Source organism: Doryrhamphus excisus, chromosome 10 (assembly GCF_030265055.1).
Source record: "Doryrhamphus excisus isolate RoL2022-K1 chromosome 10, RoL_Dexc_1.0, whole genome shotgun sequence".
NCBI classification, from domain to species: domain Eukaryota; kingdom Metazoa; phylum Chordata; class Actinopteri; order Syngnathiformes; family Syngnathidae; genus Doryrhamphus; species Doryrhamphus excisus.
In genome coordinates, this window is record NC_080475.1 from 8,781,505 (window position 1) to 8,801,418 (window position 19,914).

The following is a 19,914-nucleotide window of genomic DNA, read 5'->3' on the forward strand; positions in this document are numbered from 1 at the left end:
TAATGCATTTTGTGAAGTATGTGTCTGGTTTTGTTGCGGTTTGTATCTCCATTGCTGTCTGAAGCAGGACCTGATTCACCAACGTCAGCCCGTGGAACGTCAGTGTGCTTCAGAAGCGATAGAATAAGAAGTATTGATTTCATTGTCGACACGTCTGTAGACAAAGGCTTCATTAATGCGTTAGCATAGTAACTCCATTGGCGCTGTTGCTGGCTGATTTGGTGACATAATCCTCAAATTGTGACATTGTTTTTTTTTTTGGTCTCGGTGGACTTTTTGGCACTTTTGCATAAGGGAAAAAATTTAAATCATGGACTAAAAAAAAACAAAAACCAGGGTAGAATTTTTTGGAGGTGCTATGGTACCAGGAACCAGGACCAGGAATATGCTAAAGCTACTTACTTACCATTGAGAGAAGTCTTGAAGTAACTTCTTTACTTGAGAAACTTTGGACTGCCCAGTCTTTACGTCCGGATCGGATTCGGTATCCAACATGTGTTAAATACAAAATCTACATGCTGGTTCAGATAGTTACAATAAACAGTGGTTGCTGGTTGCATTCAAATGTGCCTAACACTCTGAAAAACCTGCCTGTGAGTTTTTGGCGACGGGTGTGCACTGTGTGCCTGTCATCCAGTTTATGACTCTGCTGGGTCCGTTACATCTGCACCAAGGATAGACCAGGTCGGAGGCGGTGATCTTTCATACTAGACTTTTTTGCATAAGGGAAAAATTTTAAATCATGGACTAAAAAAAGCCAAAAACCAGAATAGAATTTTTTGGAGGTGCTATGGTACTAAGTTACTATAGTTCCACTCTGTAATTGTGTTACAGGACTCTATTTTTGTAGACCAGGAATATGCTAAAGCTACTTACCATTGAGAAGTTTTGAAGTAACTGCCCAGTAACTGCCCAGTCTTTACGTCCGGACCGGATTCGGGATCCAACATGTGTTGAATACCAAATCTACATGCTGGTTCAGACAATTACAATAAACAGTGGTTGCTGGTTGCATTGAAATGTGCCTAACACTCTGAAAAACCTGCCTGTGAGTTTTTGGCAACGGGTGTGCACTGTGTGCCTGTCATCCAATTTACGACTCTGCAGGGTGCGTTACATCTGCACCAAGGATAGACCAGGTCTTAGGCGGTGATCTTTCATACTAGACTTTTTTGCATAAGGGAAAATTTTAAATCATGGACTAAAAAAAGCCAAAAACCAGAATAGAATTTTTTGGAGGTGCTATGGTACTAAGTTACGATAGTTCCACTCTGTAATTGTGTTACAGGACTCTATTTTTGTAGACCAGGAAAATGCTAAAGCTACTTACCATTGAGAAATTTTGAAGTAACTGCCCAGTAACTGCCCAGTCTTTACGTCCGGATCGGATTCGGTATCCAGCATGTGTTAAATACAAAATCTACATGCTGGTTCAGACAGTTACAATAAACAGTGGTTGCTGGTTGCATTGAAATGTGCCTAACACTCTGAAAAACCTGCCTGTGAGTTTTTGGTGACGGGTGTGCCTGTCATCCAATTTACGACTCTGCAGGGTGCGTTACATCTGCACCAAGGATAGACCACGTCGGAGGCGGTGATCTTTCATACTAGACTTTTTTTGGCACTTTTGCATAAGGGAAAAATTTTAAATCATGGACTAAAAAAAGCCAAAAACCAGGATAGAATTTTTTTGGAGGCGCTATGGTACTAAGTTACTATAGTTCCACTCTGTAATTGTGTTACAGGACTCTATTTTTGTAGACCAGGAAAATGCTAAAGCTACTTACCATTGAGAAGTTTTGAAGTAACTTCTTTACTTGAGAAACTTTGGACTGCCCAGTCCTTATGTCCGGATCGGATTCGGGATCCAACATGTGTTAAATACAAAATCTACATGCTGGTTCAGACAGTTACAATAAACAGTGATTGCTGGTTGCATTGAAATGTGCCTAACACTCTGAAAAACCTACCTGTGAGCTTTTGGTGACGGGTGTGCCTGTCATCCAATTTACGACTCTGCATGGTGCGTTTCATCTGCACCAAGGATAGACCAGGTCGGAGGCGGTGATCTTTCATACTAGATTTTTTTTTGGCACTTTTGCATAAGGGAAAAATGTTAAATCATGGACTAAAAAAGCCAAAAACCAGGATAGTGCTATGGTACTAAGTTACTATAGTTCCACTCTGTAATTGTGTTACAGAACTCTATTTTTGTAGACCAGGAAAATGCTAAAGCTACTTACCATTGAGAAGTTTTGAAGTAACTTCTTTACTTGAGAAACTTTGGACTGCCCAGTCCTTATGTCCGGATCGGATTCGGTATCCAGCATGTGTTAAATACAAAATCTACATGTTGGTTCAGACAGTTACAATAAACAGTGGTTGCTGGTTGCATTGAAATGTGCCTAACACTCTGAAAAACCTGCCTGTGAGTTTTTGCCGACGGGTGTGCACTGTCATCCAATTTACGACTCTGCAGGGTGCGTTACATCTGGAGTCGGTGATCTTTCAGGGCACCTTTGCCGCGTTGTTTTGTCACCAAATTTTCACTGCGCCAAGCTGAAAACGTGGACACCTAATTGGTGCGCTGCCACACCCATCTCGGCGCAGTCCGGTCTGCCAATTTACCGAAGCGGCTAAAAACATTGATGCGTGGGGTGCGCCATGCTACCCTGTCATCCATTTTTCATCCTCTCTGACAAAGTTAGCTATGATTGACGGAAATTTGACTAAAGTGGTAAGGAAATTGTTCAGAAAAATATTGTGCCGCATCTAGTATTTTAATATAGCATTATGTTTGCAAATAAACAGATATTCATTTACAAGCTTTGCCACCTGAAAGAAAAAGGCTAAAACAAACAAATGACCTAAACAAATAATGCGTCTTCTCAAGAATTCACCATCTGTCTGCTGAATGAAAGTTTTCGAGAGGTCTTCCCCTTTTACAAGTCTACCTGTAATATTGTTCAGAATGAAAACAAAGGGAAGTAAAACATGCAGTTATGTTTTTTTGTTAATATGTTTAAATAATGGTGTCCCTGATTTGCATATGACAATGGCAGTGTATGATTCTTTTCATTTTAGTTTTCTTTCTTCTGTAAAAAACCTCACCTATGTTGTAGAAGGTGTAGTTGGGGGGCTGTCAATTAGTTTTAGATTTACCCCCCTCTAATTATGCAAATAGACTAGACACTTTGTCTTGTGCTCTGTAATTAATCATGAAGAATTCTAAGTGGTCATTGAGGCTCACTGAAGTGTTTGTAATTTCCTATGCTCATTTTTCGACCCTTTGTATTGAGTTGCGGACTCCTATAGAGCAGCTACACACAATAACCCGCACAGCATTTTTTTTTTCTCGATTTTGCTGAATCCGCACTTATGTGTGGTGTACTTACTTGGATTTGCGCTTCCTGTTAAGAACAGTTTGTTTTAATTTATTCCACCCACAGCCCTTCTCTGGACATGCCCGCACTATGAACCATATAAGGAAGTGCTCACCTCTCGCCGCTCGCCTGCGCTTCGCCTGTGCTTCGCCTGTGCTTCGCCTGTGCTTCGCCTGTGCTTCCACTGCGCTTTGCCTGCGCTTCCACTGCGCTTTGCCTGCGCTTCCACTGCGCTACGCTTGCGTTTCACATGCGCTTCGCCCGCGCTTCGCCCGCGCTTCGCCCGCGCTTCGCCCGCGCTTCGCCCGCGCTTCGCCCGCGCTTCGCCCGCGCTTCGCCCGCGCTTCGCCCGCGCTTCGCCCGCGCTTCGCCCGCGCTTCGCCCGCGCTTCGCCCTGCTGCTTCTTTTGCTATTTTATTAGCAAATGCATTGCCTGTCAATCAGTCATGATGACAAAGTCATTTCCAGCCTTTGTCCTTGTTTATAATGTCAACTGGTCCTTTTGTGGCAGGGCTGAAATGCAGTGGAAATTTTTTTTGGGGTGGGGGATTAAGTGATTTTTCATTGAAATTCCCAAATTATTCATCTTATCACTCTTTGCAACATTCTGTACTATATGCAAATAGCATGATAAAAAAAAAACTCCAAACCTTTGGCCATGACTGTTCAGGGAGATCTGGCATCACAACGAGCTCCCAAGGGGCTGTGAGCCAAGCTTCACTCTGTTGACGCTGTTCAACATACGACTGGGATAGCTTCAAGCTCATGTGAGAACCAGTGTGAGATATGTTCTTAGGAACAGAACGATGGAAGAGGCTTCTAGAAGGGACAACTGAAGAGATTGGTCCAAGGTAACACCTTGATGCTGTCACTTATATTTTATTTTGTGGCTCATCCGATGTCGTATTTAAGATGTCCTCCTGTTTTCTGTGTTCGGGGTGGTCCGCTGCGCTGGAGTGTGCATATCAGGAAGTATGCGGTAGTGAAGTGACAGGTTGAGACCGCCATGTGCGAAACCCCTTGGGTCTATGCTGCTTATCAGTTCCCCACCACAGTCACTCTGGTTCTGCGTTTCTTCCGCGTACAAGGAAGGGCATACACGCTCCGTCACTCTGTTGAATTATACGTCACGCTGATCAGTTGACTTCATTTGTAACCTCCTCAGATGTGCTCGGTTCTCCCGAGTCTTACGACGTAAGCTACGTTATTTTCAGGTCATCACTTCCCAGTAGCATCCACTCTCTCCTCTATTATTCCCATTGACTCTCCTCGCCATGCTCTCTTGTCTTTGAGATGTACAATCAGTCAGAAGAAGGGTTATGCTGCAATGCCTTCACATCGCAAAACCGGACGGTGCATTCAATTGTAATGAATATGAAAATGATTACGAGAAGGATGGCGTAGCTGTGCTAGAGAAGCATGGGTCTTAGGAGAGAACAACGGTCTGAAGACTTAAAAAGAATGTCATGGAAAGTTGTGCCGACAGAACATCTGGATCAAATGTGGATCGTTTCAATGAATAGATGACATTTTTTTGCGCTTCGCCTGCGCTTCCACTGCGCTTCGCCCGCGCTTCGCCCGCGCTTCGCCCGCGCTTCGCCCGCGCTTCGCCCGCGCTTCGCCAGTGCTTCGCCCGCGCTTCCACTGCGCTTCGCCCGCGCTTCCACTGCGCTTCGCCCGCGCTTCCACTGCGCTTCCACTGCGCTTCCACTGCGCTTCCACTGCGCTTCGCCTGCGCTTCCACTGCGCTTCGCCCGCGCTTCGCCCGCGCTTCGCCCGCGCTTCGCCCGCGCTTCGCATGCGCTTCGCCCGCGCTTCCACTGCGCTTCGCCCGCGCTTCCACTGCGCTTCGCCCACGCTTAGTCCGCGCTTAGTCCGCGCTTCGCCCGCGCTTCGCCCGCGCTTCGCCCGCGCTTCGCCCGCGCTTCGCCCGCGCTTCGCCCGCGCTTCGCCTGCGCTTCACCTGCGCCCCGAATAGACCAGGTGGGAGTTGCCGCACTTTCTCCGCACCCTTGGCGGGCTGTTTTGTCACAAAATTGTCACTGTGCCAAGCTGAAAATGTGGACTCCTCCTCTGGTGCGCCGCCGCGCCCATCTCGGCGCAAGTCCAGTCTTCCAAATGACCAAATTGTCCGATCACAGTGGTGCACTGGACCAAATTACCACCGCCACCCTGCGCCGCTTTGCGCTGCGCTACGAAATTAGAGTCCTTAGAGTTAACAAAACCAAAAACTATACATGGACAAATTCTTTTATTGGCTAAGATTCCATGGGAAGTTTGTTGAATTTTGTTGGAATGAACTGTGAGTCATTTTCAGAGATATTCTACTCCCTTTTTAAAGGCTTTATTCGTTTCATATAATACTGACACAGCGGTTAACAGGTTTAAAAACACAGATATTAAAACCATTTGAGCATCAATTTTCTTTGAAGCCCCAATAATTCCATGGACCATTTTTACACGTATACCATAACATCTACTTCATACTAGATACTTGAAACCGTACCTGAACAGATTTATTCCTCGGTCCAAAACCAAAATATGAAGAAGATCCCAATTTAAAAAAAAAAAACACTATTTCTATGTATGTGACCTGCAAAGTGTTACAGGTTTTATTATTAGGAAATATTTTGACATTTTGCAGTTTTTAATGTTATTGTGTCAACAGGAGTATGAATGATAATTTTTTAAAATATTTTCTTTCCAAAATCCATAGCCAAATAATTCCTTGTATGCATATGCCTGTATGGAATACTACTAAGTCATAGAAGAGATTTAATAATACAGTTTGCTGAAGGAAAAAAAAAGTATTTTGCCTTCACTTGTGGGAGTTTTATCATCTCAGAGAAGGCAGAGAAGGATGTCGTCATGTGCAGGCCTTTGCAGCGACACAGTTTGGGGTCAGTTGTGTTTCAGGTGATGGGCGACATAAGGCTCGTCTTTTTCCAGTCAACTCTACTCGATGTCCTCAGAGAAATGAAACCACTGAATCGTCACTGAAGTCCATTTGGATAAGAATGTTCTTGCAAGTCCATAGTCCTCGATCACCACGAGAGTCGTCCTTTTTCGAGGCAGACAAAACTATCGGGTTACCTAAAAAAAAACAAACAAAAAGACAAAATAAGTGGGTTAAAAGATGTCATGTCATGATGACAAAGTCATTTCCAGCCTTTGTCCTTGTTTATAATGTCAACTGGTCCTTTTGTGACAGGGCTGAAATGCAGTGGAATTTTTTTTGGGGGCGGAGGGATTAAGTGATTTTTCATTGAAATTCCCAAATTATTCATCTTATCACTCTTTGCAACATTCTGTACTATATGCAAATAGCATAATAAAAACTCCAAACCTTTTGGCCATGACTGTTCAGAGAAGGATGTTGTCATGTGCAGGCCTTTGCAGCGACACAGTTTGGGGTCAGTTGTGTTTCAGGTGATGGGCGACATAAGGCTCGTCTTTTTCCAGTCAACTCTACTCGATGTCCTCAGAGAAATGAAACCACTGAATCGTCACGGAAGTCCATTTGGATAAGAATGTTCTTGCAAGTCCATAGTCCTCGATCACCACGAGAGTCGTCCTTTTTCGAGGCAGACAAAACTATCGGGTTACCTAAAAAAAAACAAACAAAAAGACAAAATAAGTGGGTTAAAGATGTCATGTCATGATGACAAAGTCATTTCCAGCCTTTGTCCTTGTTTATAATGTCAACTGGTCCTTTTGTGACAGGGCTGAAATGCAGTGGAAATTTTTTTGGGGGCGGAGGGATTAAGTGATTTTTCATTGAAATTCCCAAATTATTCATCTTATCACTCTTTGCAACATTCTGTACTATATGCAAATAGCATAATAAAAACTCCAAACCTTTTGGCCATGACTGTTCAGAGAAGGATGTTGTCATGTGCAGGCCTTTGCAGCGACACAGTTTGGGGTCAGTTGTGTTTCAGGTGATGGGGGACATAAGGCTCGTCTTTTTCCAGTCAACTCTACTCGATGTCCTCAGAGAAATGACACCACTGAATTGTCACGGAAGTCCATTTGGATAAGAATGTTCTTGCAAGTCCATAGTCCTCGATCACCACGAGAGTCGTCCTTTTTCGAGGCAGACAAAACTATCGGGTTACCTAAAAAAAAAAACCAAAAAGACAAAATAAGTGGGTTAAAAGATGTCATGTCATGATGACAAAGTCATTTCCAGCCTTTGTCCTTGTTTATAATGTCAACTGGTCCTTTTGTGACAGGGCTGAAATGCAGTGGAAATTTTTTTTTGAAATTGAAAAAAAAAAGACAAAATAAGTGGGTTAAAAGATGTCATGTCATGATGACAAAGTCATTTCCAGCCTTTGTCCTTGTTCATTATGTCAACTGGTCCTTTTGTGACAGGGCTGAAATGCAGTGGAAATTTTTTTTTTAAATTGAAAAAAAAAAAGACAAAATAAGTGGGTTAAAAGATAGTCGCAAATATTCAGAATAATCTTAGCAAGTTGCATGAAACATGAAAAAAAGGTTAGACTCGCGAGAGAAGAATTAGTGCTTCAAGGTCATTAATAATTCAGAGCTTTGCAGGAGTCATCTGTTTGAAAATAATGGAAAGTGATTCTTGTTGTGGAAGCAACAAGCGTACTTCTCATCTGGCACTAAGACTAAACAAGACGCAGCTGGCGTAATGGCGGTCGGCTTCGCTCGCCTTCTCAGCACCTGGCACGCCGCCATGCCATTTAGAGCGTCTGCGGATGCCACCACTCTAATCACACTCTAATCACAAGGTTTCTTTACCACTTTTGCCTTTTACCTACACTTTTAAGCCATTTCAACCCATTAGGAAACATTTCCTGTGTCCCAAATTGGCGTAAGGGGTGGGTGTAATAGACCAGGTTTTCATGATGGCTAAGATTCCCACTGGTTTCCCCTTCTTAACTCAAACACATGGTGGTCCTCCTGTTCTTCGTCTTGTGGGAATCACTCTTTGGTCCAAGTGTTTTCTCCCAGCTGATATGTTATAGTATATCTGGACCGGCTCCATGGCCCCAGGCCTCCCTTTCTGCTGGGGCCCCGTCCCCATTAACTTTGTTGTCACGCCAGTTCAGTGCCACTTATTCCAGTATAAATATGCCTCTAGGTTACACTTTCTGGGCTCGATTACATTAAACAATCAAGAACTGTTCAAGGTTCACGATGTAGGGTCGGGCATCGTTTGAATATGAACGATTCCGATTCTTATTCCTGGTTTCGATTTCAGTTCCTAATGATTCTCAATTCCATCTATCCATGCATCCATCCATTTTCCTCCGCTTATCCGGGTCCGGGTCGCGGGGGCAGCAGTCTTAGTAGGGAAGCCCAGACTTCCCGGTCCCCGGCCACCTCCTCCAGCTCCACCGGGAGGACACCAAGGCGTTCCCAGGCCAGCTGTGAGACATAGTCCCTCCAGCGTGTCCTAGGTCTGCCCCGGGGCCTTCTCCCGGCTGGGCATGCCCAGAACAACTCACCAGGGAGGCGTCCGGGAGGAATTCGGACTAGATGCCCGAGCCACCTCAACTCAATTCTCAATTCCATTGCTTTTAAAAGGTGGAGTCATAAAAGTTGGGTGCTAACCAAGGTATTTTTTTTAGATGAAATGTCTGAGCTTCTGAATGTACAGGTACGGGTATTGCAGTCAATATTTTCAAAGACTTTCTCCAAGAATTACTTGAATGGTTTGATATATGTCGATAGTTCCTCAGGACAGTGGCATCAAGACTGCACTACTTCAGAAGAGACTAAATCACAGAACCTTTGGAAATGATCCGGTCTGGAGCGAGATGTTTACTAGATGAGTGATTTGCGGTACCAAACTGTCCAGCAAAGACTTTAGAAATCTAGTAGTAACCCATCAAGGCAGCACGATGACGGACTCAGACTGAAGATGAGTTCCTCCACTGTTTTGTCAATTGCATGTGTGAAATGCGTCAGTTCCGGGTGTCAGAATCGGACTCATTCTGAACAAGTATCCATTAAGGTTATGGCCAGGGGTCAGCAACTCGCGGCTCCAGAGCCAAATGTGGCTCTCCAGCCTCTTTGTTGCGGCTCCCTTTGCAATGCTTGAATATTTTTTAGCACCCGTGTGGTGAAAATGCACGTCTTTGTTATGAGTTTACAAAAATCCAACTTTGTGTGAGACCATGAATGCATCCTGACTGAGTTCTGACTGGTGACTGAATGAGCAGACAGGATGCTATCCAGTTCTCTCTGACAGGTTAACATGAAGGGAAATGAGTAATACTTTGAGTTATTTGAGTTATTAATTATTATTAATGAGTTATTTGACGATTCTAAAAAATAAATTAGAGCTCATTTAAAAACAAAAGTTTATCTCCAGTACTAGCAAGAGTACTCCAACTCGTCTTTTTTTTATCTGAACTACTTTGACACCCCCAAATTCCCTCCAATGTTGTTTTAAACATACAACGTTTTGCGGCTCCAGGCTATTTTTCTTTAGTGGGCAAGTGGGTGAAATGGCTCTTTTCATAGTAAAGGTTGCCGACCCCTGGTTATGGCATTTTTGCCAGACACAAGTCTGGCAAGTTAAAATGGGAAGTAAAATGGGAAGTTAAAAATGGCACGGCGTTTGTTTGTCACAATGCCTCCACTTTATTAGATTGTCTTCAGTTCGCCTCTATTTTTTGGTTTATAGTACATGCTTGATGCCGCACATGGGCAGCATCAAGCATTCTGAATTTATGTCTGGCATAAAATATTACTCCCCTCTCAATATGTTGCAGAATGGACTTTGCAATCTTAAACTTTTTTCATAAAATACACTATGGGCACGATCGTGCATCAGTCACTGACTGTTTTGTTTCAGGTAGTGGCTGGTGATATAAAGTCAGTACTGAATGCGCTGCTTTTGAGAAAAATAAAGTCAAATGAGAAGAACTAAACTCAACACTTAGCTTAGACTCCCTGACAGAGAAAATCTGTTTGGCATGTAAGAGCATTTAGATCAATAATATATGCCCTGATGGATGGATAGGACAAGCTATTTATGTTAGCATCTGCTTTAGACTGCAATGAAGGGTGCCCATTTTGAATATGATTTAGTGATGCATTCCGGACGCTATTCTGTACAACACGTATAAATACAGTAAGCGTATGCTTTCCAATTGCCCTTAAACACATCCATACACGATGCTGTCTCGTGCCTTAGCAAGTTGACAGCCGAGCAACGTCTGCCCGCTCATCCATATGATATTATTTGGCATTGATCAAGCTGTCTCGCTTCTTATTTTGCCCTCCTCCTTTCTGCTCCCAGCCAGAAATGGCGAGAAGGTCCACGAGTGCCAAAACCACATTTCTATTCTTATCTGCTCCGAGTTGCAAAACATAATCTCCCAGTCAGTTCACCAGGTGCGATGTTGCTGTTTTCAAGTGTTTTCTTTAATCCTTTATCTTCCTCTCACGTCTGCCTTCGGTGTTCCTCTCTAGGAGCAGAGTTTAGTTTAGAGTCTAATATGTTCTCATCCTCCGTTTCGCTCGCTGTCTCTGCTCATCGTCAATTTCAATTTATGAGCAGGTCTTAATGGGACTAGAAGAGAACCTTCAGTGTTATTGATCTGGTGCATTTTGACCTCAACCTTCCACACCAGAAGGGGGAAAAAAACTCCATCATGCAAACAAATCATTTAACATACAAAGTACGGACACACAACACACAACACACACTAATCGTTGATCAAATACCTGAATACCAGCAAATATCTACGCTCTTCCATCGGCATCCCGCATGACAGAAAATTATTCCAATGCTAATGAACTATGCTAACTCGTTGACGCTATCAGCCAATAATAGCAGTAAATCAACCACATTCTATACTACATAGGTAGAAGTATTACAACCTTGACTACACTACAAAAGGCACCAAAAGAAAACATTTACATCAGGGGTCTCAAACTCAATTTACTTGGGGGCCACTGGAGCTAGGGTCTGGGTGAGATTGGGCCGCATCAGGTTTTCCAAAAAAAAAAAACCCCAAAAAACGCATTTATTAAAAACAGAAAAATGAATAAACTTTGCTTTGGTTCCGATTTTCTACAATAAAAGCTCTGATAAAACATTCCACTGTTCTCAAATATCTTAATTTTTATTTTTCTGCTCAAAATAAGATTAAAAATAAATAAACATATCAAGAAAAAAAATAAATCAATCAGTAATAAATAAATATAATAATAATAATAAAAGGGCAAATAATAAAAACTTAAGAAAGCACATATAGTTGGTGGGTAGACAAATGATTTTTTTCAGATTAAAATGAACAAAGCATTATTAGAGCCCTGTAGACATGACAAAACACGACTATAGTCACATTTATACTCTTTTTATTTACAACATATTGCGCAACTGCAGGGTCTTGAGACACATGCTAACTCGCAAACTAGAGAGCTAGCGACCTAAACGGTAGCCTTCAAGTTATTTCCTTTCAACTTAAATAGCCAAAAACTTACCACTTCCACACGGATAGGGAGGATAACTATTAACAGTTATTTAACCTTTAACATGAACATGAATCAAACGTAATCATTTTTTCTGGGTACATGATACCATACAGCATCCATATCAAACTTGCGCGGGCCGCACTGACATTAAACTTTCATATCAAGGCGGGGGCCTCAAATTAGTGTCCTGCGGGCCACATTTGGCCCGCGGGCCGTGTGTTTGAGACACATGCTAACTCGCAAACTAGAGAGCTAGCGACCTAAACGGTAGCCTTCAAGTTATTTCCTTTCAACTTAAATAGCCAAAAACCTACCACTTCCACACGGATAGGGAGGATAACTATTAACAGTTATTTAACCTTTAACATGAACATGAATCAAACGTAATCATTTTTTCTGGGTACATGATACCATACAGCATCCATATCAAACTTGCGCGGGCCGCACTGACATTAAACTTTCATATCAAGGCGGGGGGCCTCAAACTAATGTCCTGCGGGCCACATTTGGCCCGCGGGCCGTGTGTTTGAGACACATGCTAACTCGCAAACTAGAGAGCTAGCGACCTCAACGGTAGCCTTCAAGTTATTTCCTTTCAACTTAAATCGCCAAAAACTTACCACTTCCACACGGATAGGGAGGACAACTATTAACAGTTATTTAACCTTTAACATGAACATGAATCAAACGTAAGAATTTTTTCTGGGTACATGATACCATACAGCATCCATATCAAACTTGCGCGGGCCGCACTGACATTAAACTTTCATATCAGGGCGGGGGCCTCAAACTAGTGTCCTGCGGGCCACATTTGGCCCCCGGGCCGCGTGTTTGAGACCCCTGATTTACATGAATAGCAACAATTCAACACAAGGTATGCTGGGAGTCTGACGTGCGAAAATTCCCCAACGCGGCAAACCTAACATGAAGCTTCATAAGGGCATGCCTTGATTTGAAATTGCGATGGTACTTAAAGATTTTATTTTTTTTTGGGCGTGGAAGAAATGAATTCACTTTGCATGACATATGAAATTAGAACAACTTATAAGTCAACAGCTTGTGTTTGATGCCGGAGGTTCCGCTGTGCCGCCATTACTTGGCCTTGAATGCATACGGCATTGTTTTCCATGAAAAAGGAAACGTGGTTGTTTTCGAAAAGTTCAAGAAAGAGAAAAAAAGAGGTGGTGGCACTCGCTTTACTAGGTGAGAGGTGAGCGGAGACCAAAACATAGGGAAAGAATTCCTAATGAGCCTGGTGTACAGGAGACCGCCTCGGAATGTTTTCAAAAGCGTGCGATACCTGAATGCAACGGTTCGTGCATTGACTTTTTTTCATCCGTCCTTTTTTTTTTTAAATCCAAAAACCAGCACTTGTCCTCCCCTTCCTTCCACGCCTTTCAATCAATTATTAAGGCTGAAAACAAAGGTCTGCACCCAGCTATGAATAATGGAAGGTGAGAAGGCAAGGAGAAGGATGGAGGTTAGAAAAAAAAGAGGCGTGCGGTGATGAGAGGTGAGTTTCACTCAAACGCCTCTGCGTGACAGACAGCTCGGAGCTCGTTTGGGTCGAGCCGGTGGGCTCGATATATTATGTACATCCACAGGCACTGTTCCCACACACAAAAAGACCACACAAGGAGGTGGAACACACGTGTGCAAGCTCACATACAGTAAAAAAGGGTAGAAGGTTGCACAGGAAAGACGTGTTTTTAAAGGGATGGCGAGGCAAGAATGAAATGTGTTGGCCTCGTTGCCAGATGGCCTTTTTCTCCTCAGACAATATTTGATGTTGGAGGGCGTGACGGGAAAGAAAATAGGTGAGCAATATAAAAAAATATGGGGCAACAAAAGGTCTTGTAACGGTGGAAGTGGGCATGCTTGTGCCAATAGAGCTCGTCTGAGCAAGGTCTTAACCGGCATCCGGAGGATAATTCATATTTTTATGATTTTTCCCATCGCTCCATAGATAGGATTACCTAAAATTCACCTACAATGTCAATGTATACTTTTGTCCTTTCAAAGTGAAGGTACATTTAGAGGCAAATATATGGTAATGGTAATGGTAATGGTAATGGTAATGGTTTTATTTCATTTGAACATGCATCAGATTCCAATTGAGTGCATCCCATAATCAGTTCCCAGTTCCACATGTCCAAAAGGAGTAGGAAGAAGCAAAGCTTATTAAATCCTACCCCTCCATCTGGTACTTTTACAATCGGTAACTGTTACATTTGTTCACTTCCTGCTTTCCTAATATAATTTAATTTTTTTTTAATTTTTTTAAAAAATTTTTAATATTTGTATTATCATTGTTTTTATATTTTTATTTTGGTATGGATCAGATTCCAATTGAGTGCATCCCATAATCAGTTCCCAGTTCCACATGTCCGAAAGGAGTAGGAAGAAGCACATCTTATTAAATCCTACCCCTCCATCTGGTTCTTTTACAATCACTAACTGTTACATTTGTTCACTTCCTGCTTTCATAATATAATTTAAGTTTTTTTTAATAATTTTTAATTTTTTTTTTTCAATTTTTATTATTATTTTTTTATTTTATTTGTATTTTGGTATGGATCAGATTACAATTGAGTGCATCAAATAATCAGTTCCCAGTTCCACATGTCCAAAAGGAGTAGCAAGAAGCAAAGCTTATTAAATCCTACCCCTCCATCTGGTACTTTTACAATCAGTAACTGTTACATTTGTTCACTTCCTGCTTTCCATAATACACTTTAAGGGTTTTTTTGTTTTAATTGTTTGTCCCATACCGAAGTACGAGGTGATATGACCATCCAATTGGTCATATCGTGATATCTACGTATAGCACATCAAGACTGGTTCAAGACCATTGACCACGTCTGACCATTTGTGTACTGTACATATACATAAGACATACATAAGAAACAGGACAGCTAATGGTTAATATGTAAATAAACACAAAGGACTGTGTATGTTCGTTCACCTTTGTGGTCTTGACTTTGTTGCCTGTGCTGCAGCTCCATCCTGTGAGGTCTGGAAGAACTTTACATTCCTCCCCGTCCATGCAAGGCTGCATCTGACACCACCACTTCTGGCCAACGATGGACGCTGGTGAAAGAAAATACTTAAATGCAAATATTTATACAGAAAATACTATTAATCTACTATGAAATTAACTCTAACTCGACTCAATAAACTCGCGACCTGTATGTTGGAGTTTAACCCGGTGAACACCTGAAGGTGGAGGGAACGGATCTTGACTGTTGCAGTTCAGAATCCCCGCCCTGTTTGGAGTCGCTTGAGGGAATTCTGGACAATGATCCCTCGGGAATTCCCATGTTTCTCCTAAGGGACTTCAACACTCACGTTGGCATCTGCGTTCATACCCTCACCTACGGTCTTCAGCATTGGGTAGTGACCGAAAGGAAAAGATTGCGGGTACATTCATTTTCTACCGCTTATCCTAGCGACCAATATGAGTTTTCTCCGCACGGTGGCTTGTCTTAGAGTGGAACCCCGATACTCCTCTGAATTGACTCCCGTTCAATGCCGACGATGGAAGAACAACAAGGAACAGCGATAAGTCGTGAGGAGCACTCATTGTCGGATACACTTTGTCAGAGGCACTTTTGGTGCTGTGGAGCTCAGAGGCTGGATGTGAGGGTGCCGCATATACGTATAATACAGTAAACCTCGGATATATCGGACTCGGATATATCGGAAATTCACTCACTCACAACGGACAGATAAAAAAGAACCAATTTTTCTGTAATGCATTTCCAATAAAAATTCATTGCATATATCGGATTTTTTATAACGGAATTTCGCCTATTTCGGACAAAATCTCCAGTCCCGTTCCAATGCATTTCCATTAAATTTCCCTCGCATATATCGGATGGCCGCATTGTGGCGCTCCGATTCGCCGAATCGTGACAGGCCGCTATACGACGTCATTTGCAGCGTTTGCAGCGTTGCCAGGTACATTGGAAACATAGTCAAGGAAGTGCCTTTTTATAACGGATAAAATCCCATTTACGCATATACCGGATATAAATCCGATATATGCGTAAAACGGACATTTTCCGGTATACGCATATAACGGATTTCGCTTATATCGGACAAAACCAGTGGGAACAATTGAATCCGATATATGCGAGGTTTACTGTATTATGGTGAAGTCATTACTTGAGGAAAATAAACAACAGATCTCGTTGTGGGTATTTCAGCAGACCGACCATTTAAATCAAATTGTTCAAGTTGCCAGGTAAGCACGCTTGTGTCCTGATAAGGCACTAAAATCAATCGAAAAAGGTTCTTCCAGGGAGAACAAGTGTGCCCCAGGTGAGTTGGAGGGAAACCGTGAAGGTCAACCAATCTTTAGGACATTCAAGCTTTGTTTCGGGACACAAATGTGTTCTTTTATCAGCGTCCTTTGTTAATGGAGGGAATAGACCAGGGGTGGGCAAACTACGGCCCGGGGGCCACATCCGACCCGCCAAGTGTTTGAATACGGCCCGGCTCAATCTTTCCAAAGTATTTAATTTAAACTCAACATACAACCTGGCATCATGGCCTGAGCCAACCTTTTGATGGTTGTATCAATTTCGTTGTTTGACATGGTCTGTTGTTTACAAAGTGCTCCTGAAAAAAGAGACACAAGCACATAATAATAATAAAAAAATAAAATAATAATTATTATATTATTATTATAACTATTATGATTATTATATTTATTATATTAATGCTAATTATTATATTAATTATATATAATAATATTGTTATATTTGCATATTTTACATAATAATAATATAATAATTATTATTTTAATTTTATTTTAATTATTATTATTATTATTATATTATTAATAATTATTAATTATTAATATAATTAATAATAATACTAATAATAATTATTATTATTATTGTTATTATAATAATAATAATAATAATTATTATTATTATTATTAGTATTATTTTTATTATATTAATAATTATTAATTAATAATATAATAATAATAATAATAACAATAATTATTATTAGTATTATTTTTATTATATTAATAATTATTAATTAATAATATAATAATAATAATAATAATAACAATAATAATAATAATAATTATTATTATTATTATTATTATTATATATATATTATAATATATAGTCTGCCCCCCCCCCCCCCCCCCGGAAATTTTGTTATATCAATGCGGCCCGCGAGTCAAAAAGTTTGCCCACCCCTGGAATAGACGCTCAGTGGAACGTACCATCAACACAAGAGGGCATGGCCCGAGTGGTGCCGGCAACCTGTCCGGGGAAGCAGGAACATTTGACGGTCTGAGATCTTTCCTCGATCTTGTTCTTGTTGCAGCAACGATGGGCGGCAATCACCTCACACGTGCCTGCCTTGACGTGCACTGTGGAACACAAACACACATACATACTTGGTGAACGGTTATATCATAAAATGGATGTTTAGGAGGTGAGAAGGTGGTAAAGATGATCCATTACTTCCTTAAACAATATTACATCAAATAACCGTACTACGATATGAATAGTTGGAATGACATCCACACATTAAAAATCCACCGAGGAACAATTTTACCGACCACAATGACCTTTTTCTCTGCACAAACAGCCAAACATTAAATGGCACCCGTAGGATCTCTTCTGTTTACTATGTGACCTTTATCAAATTAAATGACAACAAAATTAGCAATTAATTATGCATGGAATTAAATATTTTTTTTACTGTCCCCAGAACTGCCCTGTGTATTCTAAAGTTAAAATACAAATGAGTTGTCTTCTCTGATGGGAAGGAAATGTTTGGGAACGACTAAGGTTTAAAAGTTCATTGTGTATATTGGCCGACCACGGCAGTGGGTCCGACCAAGGCAGTGGGTCCAACCAAGGCAGTGGGTCCGACCCAAGGCAGTGGGTCCGACCAAGGCAGTGGGTCCAACCACGTGGTCGAACCAAGACAGTGGGTCCGACCACAGTACTGGGTCCAACGGCGGCAGTGGGTCCGACCACAGCAGTGGGTCCAACGACGGCAGTGGGTCCGACCACAGCAGTGGGTCCAACCAAGGCAGTGGATCCGACCAAGGCAGTGGGTCCGACCACAACAGTGGGTCTGACCAAGGCCGTGGGTCCGACCAAGGCAGTGGGTCCGACCACGTGGTCGAACCAAGGCAGTGGGTCCGACCGTGGCAGTGGGTCCGACCGTGGCAGTGGGTCCGACCAAGTCAGTGGGTCCAACCAAGGCAGTGGATCCGACCACGCCAGTGGGTCCGACCACGGCAGTGGGTCCGACCAAGGCAGTGGGTCCGACCGCAGCAGTGGGTCGGACCAAGGCAGTGAGTGTGACCAAGGCAGTTGGTCCGAAAAAGTCAGTGGGTCCGACCACGGCAGTGGATCCAACCACGGCAGTGGGTCCAACCAAGGCAGGTCGACCACGGCAGTGGGTCCGACCACGGCAGTGGGTCCGACCCAAGGCAGTGGGTTCGACCAAGGCAGTGGGTCCAACCACGTGGTCGAACCAAGGCAGTGGGTCTGACCACAGTAGTGGGTCCGACGGCGGCAGTCGGTCCGACCACGGCAGTGGTTCTGACCAAGGCAGTGGATCCGACGGCGGCAGTCGGTCCGACCACAGCAGTGGGTCTGACCAAGGCAGTGGATCCGACTGCGGCAGTGGGTCCGACCAGGGCAGTGGGTTCGACCAAGGCAGTGGGTCCGACCACGTGATCGAACCAAGGCAGTGGGTCCGACCACAGCAGTGGGTCCGACCATGGCAGTGGGTCCGACCAAGTCAGTGGGTCCAACCAAGGCAGTGGATCCGACCAAGGCAGTGGGTCCGACCAAGGCAGTGGGTCCCACCACGGGAGTGGGTCCGACCACTGCAGTGGGTCCGACCAAAAAAACTAAAAACGCTCGGTTTCAGAGGGTGTGGTTAAACTGCCACTTTGTGATGTCACAGAGGGGACTTCCTTATATGGTTCATAGTTAGGAAGCACTTTGGGCATGTGACCAATCACAGTGGAGTGGAATTAAAACTGCTCGTTTTGGCAGGAAGCACAAATCAAAGGAAATACAGCTGGAATAGGTGCAGATTCTGGAAAATCTACAAAGTTTTACTTTGCGTTTGCTGCATTAAAACTGTACCTCTTTCTGTTTTTTTTGGGGTCCAACACATACCACACCTGCGTCCAAACGTAAATTGATCATTATCAATTTCATCAAATATGAACTTCATCTCATCTCCACGTTTCATCTTGTACTCCTATTTCATAAACGACCCCTCCTTTTCACTCCGTTTCTTAGTCTCCAGCCTCATTTTGCCCCTGCTGTGTCCTGTACTTACCCATCAGGGGGGCGGAATGTTATCCTTCATCCCAGACCGTCAATTCGATATCTTTTACACGTTTGATAATGTGTTTTCATTCACTTCTCGTTGATGTTTCTCAATCTCTTTCAGAGGAAGGCAAGCTGTTATCCATTAAGTTTTCACAACATTTCCAGTATGTTTCACATTTCCCATTCGCGTGCTGCTGACTGACGGATTGGTTTGCGTGGGCGCTTTAGAATAAGAAGCACACTCGGAAAGAGCTGTCCTGGTCTCAGTGGGAAACCACTTTTGAAAATCATTCCCATTGCCGGGAACATCTCACATTCTGGATAGTACACAGGAACAAAATTATGCTTATAGAAATGGATAGAATTTTGACATACTACATGCAAATAAAGTATATGCAAATTACGAATGATGCAAATTTGTGATTTTTCAGGCAGCCAAATAATACGACTTTACTTAAACTTTCAATTGCATCTTAATTTTTTTGTCGTTGTAGTGGTGAATGGCAAACAATAGTGGTTCTAGTACAGAGCCACATGGACAATTGCCCATGTAATAATAATTCTGAATAGATGGATTCTGATATTCTCAACAAAAAGAATCACCAGGCACATGACCCTCAATTTCCCTCAACTGTCAACCGGCATTGAACAATCATGAGGGCAGACAGAATCTGTCTGATAAAGTGAAAAAAATTTTTATCCTCCCATGTTGTGTGGAAGTGGTACATTTTTGTCTT

At 42.6% G+C, this 19,914-nt stretch overlaps 1 protein-coding gene across 2 annotated transcripts in view; it reads right to left on the reverse strand.

The window, feature by feature from the left end:
• Nucleotides 1-5,730: 5,730 nt before the first annotated feature.
• LOC131136667 (chemokine-like protein TAFA-2) overlaps nucleotides 5,731-19,914 on the reverse strand; it is a 91,950-nt gene continuing 77,766 nt past the window's right edge. For both annotated transcript variants that reach the window (XM_058083804.1, XM_058083805.1), the window contains 5 exons: nucleotides 17,092-17,241; nucleotides 14,812-14,936; nucleotides 7,242-7,501; nucleotides 6,730-6,989; nucleotides 5,731-6,476 (listed from right to left, as the gene is read on the reverse strand). In XM_058083804.1, coding sequence (XP_057939787.1) covers nucleotides 7,490-7,501; nucleotides 14,812-14,936; nucleotides 17,092-17,241 — 287 coding nt within the window. In that variant the 3' untranslated portion in view covers nucleotides 5,731-6,476; nucleotides 6,730-6,989; nucleotides 7,242-7,489. The remainder of the gene's footprint in view (nucleotides 6,477-6,729; nucleotides 6,990-7,241; nucleotides 7,502-14,811; nucleotides 14,937-17,091; nucleotides 17,242-19,914) is intronic.